At 46.2% G+C, this 8,695-nt stretch overlaps 1 protein-coding gene across 1 annotated transcript in view; it reads left to right on the top strand.

Moving 5' to 3' along the window:
* Positions 1–457: 457 nt before the first annotated feature.
* sptbn2 (spectrin, beta, non-erythrocytic 2) overlaps positions 458–8,695 on the top strand; it is a 184,752-nt gene continuing 176,514 nt past the window's right edge. Inside the window, 1 exon segment of the mRNA XM_080749170.1 lies at positions 458–1,464. Coding sequence (XP_080605296.1) covers positions 1,353–1,464 — 112 coding nt within the window. The 5' untranslated portion in view covers positions 458–1,352.

Consider the following 8,695-nt stretch of genomic DNA (forward strand, 5'->3'; position numbering starts at 1 on the left):
TCCCCCCCACCCTTCCCCCGGCTCTAGGAATTAAGCCAGGAGTGAAATAATCCCACTCCTGTGTGTGTGTGTGTGTGTGTGTGTGTGTGTGTGTGTGTGTGTGTGTGTGTGTGTGTGTGTGTGTGTGTGTGCGTGCGAGCGTGCCTTTAACCCTCCTCCTCCAGAAAAAAAAAAAAGCAAAAAGCTTTAGCAGCAGCTCACCTCTACGGCTCCTCCCCCCTGTAACCCCTCCCCCTTCCCTTCATCCTCCCCTCCTGTTGGGCGAGACACACCTTATGCAAATGAGCCACACACACACACACACACACACACACACACACACACACACACACACACACACACACACACACACGCACACACACACACACACACACACACAGCAAGCAGTCTTTTGTTGACTCAGTCAGTCAGTCATTGGAGCCTGCAGTCAGCTCCTCACAGCTCCTCTCCTATTCTGCTCTCAACTAAAAAAACGTGCGCTCTGGTCTGCTCTGGACCTCCGCTTTAAACGCACCGCTCTTGTCTGGACAGATTTGGGTTTTTTTGCAGGCCGTGGCCACAAGCCACAGATTTCTTTATTTTTTTTTCTGGTTGGTGAGGATAGGTTTAAGGAGGAAGTAAAGTCCTTTTTTGGTGTGTGTGAGTGTGGTTTTTAATCTGTTAAACTTGTTGCTCAAAAGAAACCGAGTGTTATTTTCACTTCACTCTCAGAAGGAAGGAAGGCGCTTGAAGTCAAGAGGAGAGGAGGAAGAAAGGAACATTTTGTTCTGGGTTTTTTGGGTTTTTTTCAAAGATAATTCTTGGAGGACCGACCGAACCCACTCCACTCTTCTCCGCTCCACTCCACTCCGCTCTGCTCCACTCTACTCCGCTCCGCTGCTCTGCTCTCACCGCTGCTTGCTTGAGCAGAGAAAGGTGGGAGGGAGAGAGAGAGAGAGAGAGAGAGGTGAAGAAGAAGAGAGAAAAAAAGGAGGGAACATTTTCCAGTCCTCTGCGAGCCGGCCGTGCCTTTTATTAATTTCCTCGTGCGTCGAGTCGACCGACGGGACCCTCCTCGGAACAACAGGAGCCTGGATTTTCTTTTTTTCTATCTTGTTTTTGAGGGGGATTTACCGAAGACTCCACCAGTCTCCGCCAGGTGAAGGAAGTGGAACGCGACACCCTATTGGTTACCTTCCCTTTTTTTTCTCCCTTATTTTTTTTCAAAAAGAAGTTTGTGTGAAAGGTGGCGTCGGCGTCGCCCCGCCGTGCTGTGCTGGAGAGCACCTGGCTGCTGGTTATTATCTGAGCGCTGGGATTTATCAAACGCAGACAGAGCGAGAGGGAAAGTGTGAGACGGAGCGCCGGAGGCCATGGAGTGGGACCACCAGCAGAGTCCCAGGGAGCCCTGCCTGTCCCCCGCAGCGTTTGTGAACCAGGTCCAGTACTCCAACATCCTGGAGGGACGCTTCAAACAGCTGCAAGGTAGGAAACTAGAGAAACTAGAACCAGGTCCAGTACTCCAACATCCTGGAGGGGAGATTCAAACAGCTGCAAGGTAGGAAACTAGAGAAACTAGAACCAGGTCCAGTACTCCAACATCCTGGAGGGGAGATTCAAACAGCTGCAAGGTAGGAAACTAGAGAAACTAGAACCAGGTCCAGTACTCCAACATCCTGGAGGGACGCTTCAAACAGCTGCAAGGTAGGAAACTAGAGAAACTAGAACCAGGTCCAGTACTCCAACATCCTGGAGGGACGCTTCAAACAGCTGCAAGGTAGGAAACTAGAGAAACTAGAACCAGGTCCAGTACTCCAACATCCTGGAGGGACGCTTCAAACAGCTGCAAGGTAGGAAACTAGAGAAACTAGAACCAGGTCCAGTACTCCAACATCCTGGAGGGACGCTTCAAACAGCTGCAAGGTAGGAAACTAGAGAAACTAGAACCAGGTCCAGTACTCCAACATCCTGGAGGGACGCTTCAAACAGCTGCAAGGTAGGAAACTAGAGAAACTAGAACCAGGTCCAGTACTCCAACATCCTGGAGGGACGCTTCAAACAGCTGCAAGGTAGGAAACTAGAGAAACTAGAACCAGGTCCAGTACTCCAACATCCTGGAGGGACGCTTCAAACAGCTGCAAGGTAGGAAACTAGAGAAACTTTACGGGGCGGCCGTTAGCTGCAGTGGTTGTTTAAAGCAGAGGTTCCCAAACTTTTTTTCTGCATGGGCACACTTTTCATGTCCCAAGAACCCATGGGCACACCAGCATAATACAGGGGGGGTAAAAATCGTCACTGTCAGGAAGAAACCTTGTATCTCCAAGTTTCAGATTTGTACGTTTCTTCGCAAAGTAAAGCCCTGCTTCATCATACGAGGCTGTCGCACAACAGTAGTGAAAACAGCAGATCTACAAGCACACAACACCTCGCACCGCGAGGCGTTGTGTGCTTGTAGATCGGCTGAATGGTTAGGGAGCCTGCCTGGGGAACCAGAGCCCCTGGTTGTCCCAGGTTCCATTCCATAGCTGAATGGTTAGGGAGCCCGCCTGGGGAACCAGAGCCCCTGGTTGTCCCAGGTTCCATTCCATAGCTGAATGGTTAGGGAGCCCGCCTGGGGAACCAGAGCCCCTGGTTGTCCCAGGTTCCATTCCAGGCCAGGGTAGCAGTGTCAATGTGTGTCCCTGAGCAAGACTCTTAACCCCTAGTTGTTCTTGCGCTCCTTGTGGGCAGCGAATCAGCTGGGTTGGGCTGAAAATACTGAATTTCCCTTGTGGGACGAGTAGATAACTATTATTATTAAACTAAGAGTAGAGCTTTACTGCTAGTCCATTTGAACAGGGTTCTTCAAAATATTGTCAGGCCAAGGACCCCCTAGTTGAGAGAGAGACAAAGCAGGGACCCCCACACAACCTTTTCAGATTCCATATAGTTTAATTGTTTGACAGCACAATCATCAGTGTATTTTGGATTCATGTCAATGTGTATTTTCTGATATTTAACCACTTGAACCATCAATACTTAATAAACTTGTCCTTTCACTCTGTACTTAGTCAGCTCTTTTTCCCCTCTACATCAAACCCCTTTGCCCGAAAATAGCTGATCTACAAGCTCACAACGCCTCGCCGCACGAAGCGCTGTGAGCTTGTAGATTGGCTCTTTTTGGCAACAGTTCTCAGAATATGGACACTAGGGTTATGGACAATAGGGTTTGGAGGACCCCCTGTAGTAATCCTGAGGACCCCCTAGGCCTAGGGTTTCCGGACCCCCTGTTGAAGACCCTTGCATTAGAAACCAACAACACATTGTGGCTGGATAGTAGCTCTACTGCTGGTCCATTCCAGTCCCACCCAACGTGTGAGGGTCGGGGTGGGGAAATCCCCCCTCCGCTTCGCCGCCTCTTTCTCAACCCGGCATCCCTCGTGGGTTTTGGGGGGGAAAAGTTAAACACACACATGAAATATCAGATCTACAAGAAGTTCACGTGCGTCACGTGCTTGTAGATCGGCTGTTTTTCCCGCCACACGACACCCAATTCAATTCAGTGGCGTCAGTTCAGCAAAAGCTAGGGTATGGCAAAGATGGGAGTCCTCATGGAAAAGAGGCATTACATTTTGGATAACATGGTTCTATTGTGAAAATAGCCGATCTACATGCTCACAACGCCTCGCAGCGCGAGGCGTTGTGAGCATGTAGATCGGCTATTTTCACAATATCTAAAAAAAAAAAAAAGTTTTGTCAGCTTCTTACACAGGTTTCTACAGTTTCTTGGGCTGGATATGGCAGCCTGGAACGGTTGTTCAAGTGCAGCTAAACATGGCATGTTAGTAAATGTGCCACAATTAACAATAATGCATTGCACCTGTGCAGCTGACCTGCGGAACCTGGGAATATACCTTTCTGTCAAGATGGGGAGAATACAAGTCTGGAGAATATAATTATAATACCTTGTTAAAGTAACCATTTTGTTAAAATTTGCATTCGTAGTTATTTTACTGCGCAGATAGACAAAGAGACATTCATGGATTTATATTTAAAAGTTACTTTTATTTTCCCCCCTGGACCCAGGGTATGGCAGCCCCTGATTCAATTCAATTCAAAGGAGCTTTATTGGCATGAGAAAAACATACGTTTACATTGCCAAAGCAAGAGTCAAAATATAATAAAAACTGTTGAAAATGGGGAACATATATAAAGTTGCCCACCCCTGGTCTAGACCTACAACTATAGCCCATTGTGAACTGTAAATAGGTGCTTGGAGTGGATAGTGTGTGTGTGTGTGTGTGTGTGTGTGTGTGTGTGTGTGTGTGTGTGTGTGTGTGTGTGTGTGTGTGTGTGTGTGTGTGTGTGTGTTATACTCTTGTGGTGTGCCTTTGTGACCGTCCGGTTTGGTAATCTGACCGCGGCCCTGGTGACGTCACAAGGTGAGGGATATCTGGGTGACTTTTGTTGCGACGGTGGGTGGGGCCCGGGACAGTGGGTGGGGCCCGGGAACTGCACAGCACACAGACGGACGGGCACTGAACTGTTTAGATTTTAGGTGCTGAGGCACTCCTCGTTTTTCTGACTACAAAAGGCCTCTATTATGTCTCCTATGAAAAGCAGGAAGTTAAAGAAATGAATGCCTCTGCCTCTTTTGACCTCACCTTGGATAGATAGAGTCTTGTACTTTAAACCCTGCTGGCCTACTACACTAGGTCGTCGCGCCGCACCGCTCTACGCCCCCAGCGACCGGCGGGTGTCGCCCGGACACAGACGCAGACGCAGAGGTGCCAAAAAGAGAACGCAACGAGCGACGCTTTGCCACCCTGAGGGTGTCATACATTTTATTTAAGAGAACTCTCCCGTGCACAGGGAGGGAGCCGGACACATGAACTACCCCTCCCCCCTCCCCCGGTGTGCGACCTGATTTATGACTTTCTGCGTGCATCACCTTGGAAAAGTGTGAGCTCTGCACAACCCGGTGGTTTACTTTAGATTGTTATGCAGGTGCTACAGCTGCCCGCATACAGTTCACACACACATGCACGCACACACGCACATACGCACGCATGCACACACACACAGTGAGTCAGTGTGTGGACAGAGCGGGCTCAGCAGCAGAAGCAAAGCATCATGGTACCACCTGACCACCTGTCTGTCTGCCCTCTCATATCTCATATTACACTGCAGTTGTGCCGTCTGTGACTGTGGACAGGAACCATACCTGGATACTGTACCTTTACATGTGACTGTGGACAGGAACCATACCTGGATACTGTACCTTTACATGTGACTGTGGACAGGAACCATACCTGGATACTGTACCTTTACATGTGACTGTGGACAGGAACCATACCTGGATACTGTACCTTTACATGTGACTGTGGACAGGAACCATACCTGGATACTGTACCTTTACATGTGACTGTGGACAGGAACCATACCTGGATACTGTACCTTTACATGTGACTGTGGACAGGAACCATACCTGGATACTGTACCTTTACATGTGACTGTGGACAGGAACCATACCTGGATACTGTACCTTTACATGTGACTGTGGACAGGAACCATACCTGGATACTGTACCTTTACATGTGACTGTGGACAGGAACCATACCTGGATACTGTACCTTTACATGTGACTGTGGACAGGAACCATACCTGGATACTGTACCTTTACATGTGACTGTGGACAGGAACCATACCTGGATACTGTACCTTTACATGTGACTGTGGACAGGAACCATACCTGGATACTGTACCTTTACATGTGACTGTGGACAGGAACCATACCTGGATACTGTACCTTTACATGTGACTGTGGACAGGAACCATACCTGGATACTGTACCTTTACATGTGACTGTGGACAGGAACCATACCTGGATACTGTACCTTTACATGTGACTGTGGACAGGAACCATACCTGGATACTGTACCTTTACATGTGACTGTGGACAGGAACCATACCTGGATACTGTACCTTTACATGTGACTGTGGACAGGAACCATACCTGGATACTGTACCTTTACATGTGACTGTGGACAGGAACCATACCTGGATACTGTACCTTTACATGTGACTGTGGACAGGAACCATACCTGGATACTGTACCTTTACATGTGACTGTGGACAGGAACCATACCTGGATACTGTACCTTTACATGTGACTGTGGACAGGAACCATACCTGGATACTGTACCTTTACATGTGACTGTGGACAGGAACCATACCTGGATACTGTACCTTTACATGCATGACTAGGGCATTCACCAAATATTCCAATATTCGAATATCAAAGTCAATATTCGACGTTGTTCACAAAGTCGAATATTCGCTTATTTTTTATTTTTTTATTGTTTTCTCTTTAAAAAAATATATAGCTTATAAAGCTTGGCTAGATAGGAAGTCATATGAATGAATAATGCTCTATACCAGGGGTTCTCAAACCTTTTTAGGCTGTGACCCCCAAAATAAACATATTTGAACTGGGGACCCCCACCCTGACAAGCACTTGGAATTCTAGGTATTACATTTAAAGTGACTCGGTTCCGCAGATAGATATTGTGAAAATAGCAGATCTACATGCTTGTGAGCATGTAGATCTGCTATTTTCACAATGTTCACCTCTAGCTCCTTGACAGTTTTTTTTTTTTATACTTGAAAAAGAACATCGATAGCGGAAATGGCAGATCTACAAGCTTGTTGTGAGCTTGTAGATCGGCTAGTGTTTGAAACTACAGTATATTAACGTTTCTCAACATGGAAACGATTACCTCAAATGATTGCGATTAGACGATTATGTAATAATGTTGACAACCCTATTGATTGATTGATTGATTGATTGAATACTTTATTAGACAGACATGTAAACAACACAGAGTTAAGGCCCATTCCCACTGGGCCAGATAATAGATATCTGGAGATATTTCTCCAGATATTTTTCCTTTCAAAGTGGATGGTAGATACAGATAAAAAAAATATATACCACAGATATTTGCCACAGATACTTTTATCTGTATCTACCATCCACTTTGCATGGAGAAATATCTGGAGAAATATCTCCAGATATCTGTTATCTGGCCCAGTGGGAATGGGCCTTTACAGTGAGACATTCGGGCTAAAATAATAACTCCACAAAAAGTCACACAAAAATAGATAGTGTTTTACAACGCTGCTTCTTAATGTGGGGTGTGGGGGCCTTGAGGGAGGTTTGATATTTAGGGACCAAATGGACCCTTAACGGGTCTGTGACTCTTCTGTTGTAGTGTATACACTTGAGTTAGATTACAACTGAGGATTTTACAGTGATGATTGTGATGATCCCAGTGATTTAGGAACAGATATCAAATGGAGCATTTGTGGCCTGAAGAAAATCAAACTGGATAAAATGAAAGGTTATCATTGATGTTACACAGTCTTCATCTCCTACATGTGTTGTCACGTCACACGGTTACGTGCTTCAAAACGGCAGGTGAAATGACTGTACGTTTCCTACCAGTTCAGGAAAGGGAAGAAGAATAGACGTAGGAAGAAAGAACAAGGTAAACAGGTCAGATATTCCAAGCATTCCTGCTCCAGTCCTTAGAATGCAGAGAGACTGGGTACAGACATCACACCAGCTGTAAGGGTTACTGGTTAGATAGATAGATAGATAGATAGATAGATAGATAGATAGATAGATAGATACTAGATAGAAACCTTTATTATCCCACGGGGGAAATTCAGTTTGCCCAGAGGCAGCACAGCAGTTTAAGGTTACAAGTTTGTCTTTAGAATGCAGGGAACCTGTAGGTGGTGGGTTATAGAAACCTCTCATCTATGGGTTGTTGGTACACAGACTTCAGAATGCAGGGAACCAGTGGTATATTGAAACCTTACATCTGTGGATTGTTGGTACACTCACAGACAGACTTCAGAATGCAGTGAACAGTGGGTTTAGAAACATTACATACAGTATATGGGTTGTTGGTACACACACACACACACACACACACACACACACACACACACACACACACACACACACACACACACACACACACACACACACACACACAGACAGACAGACGAATGCAGTGAACCAGTGGTATATAGAAACCACTCATCTATGAGTTGACATTCTCTGGAGACAGAGTCATGATGGCTTAAAGGAAGAGGTACAGACCGATTGGGCGTTCCCATTTCTTTGACGATGGCTTGCTAGATTGATGAGTTGTTGGTAAAACAGACAGACTCTTTAACGGTGTCGCTCAGTTGTGCTCCTGCACACACAGACACCTACACCCCCGCAGGCTTCCATTCCAGCTTCTGTTAGAACAACAAGTGAAGTGTGGTTGTTTACATACATGGTGGAATGGGTGCTGGGTGCTGTGATTCCTGATGTACAGATGAGATCTGCTGCTTTGACTGACACCTTATTGGCATCAACATGTCTTTTTCAAATCTTTTTTATTAAGGTACAATGTCACAATGAGACAGGTACACACATAGTGATGGCACCCCAAATCACATTCCAATCACAATAATCATTGGTACAAAATAGCACAAGATCTGAGGCGATCACGGTACGTACACATTCAGTTGTAAGGAAGAGAAACCCTGCCCTTAAGAGATAATAAAAGAAAACATTTTTTTCCCCTCCATATACCCAATTTAGTGTCAAGCCAATTCCCCCATCCCCATACTCTACGTTAGACCTATCCCTGCTAATCCCCACAGTAGTCATTGGGAG

The sequence above is a fragment of the Nannobrachium achirus genome, assembly GCF_963921795.1.
Source record: "Nannobrachium achirus genome assembly, chromosome: 19".
Classification (NCBI taxonomy): Eukaryota; Metazoa; Chordata; class Actinopteri; order Myctophiformes; family Myctophidae; genus Nannobrachium; species Nannobrachium achirus.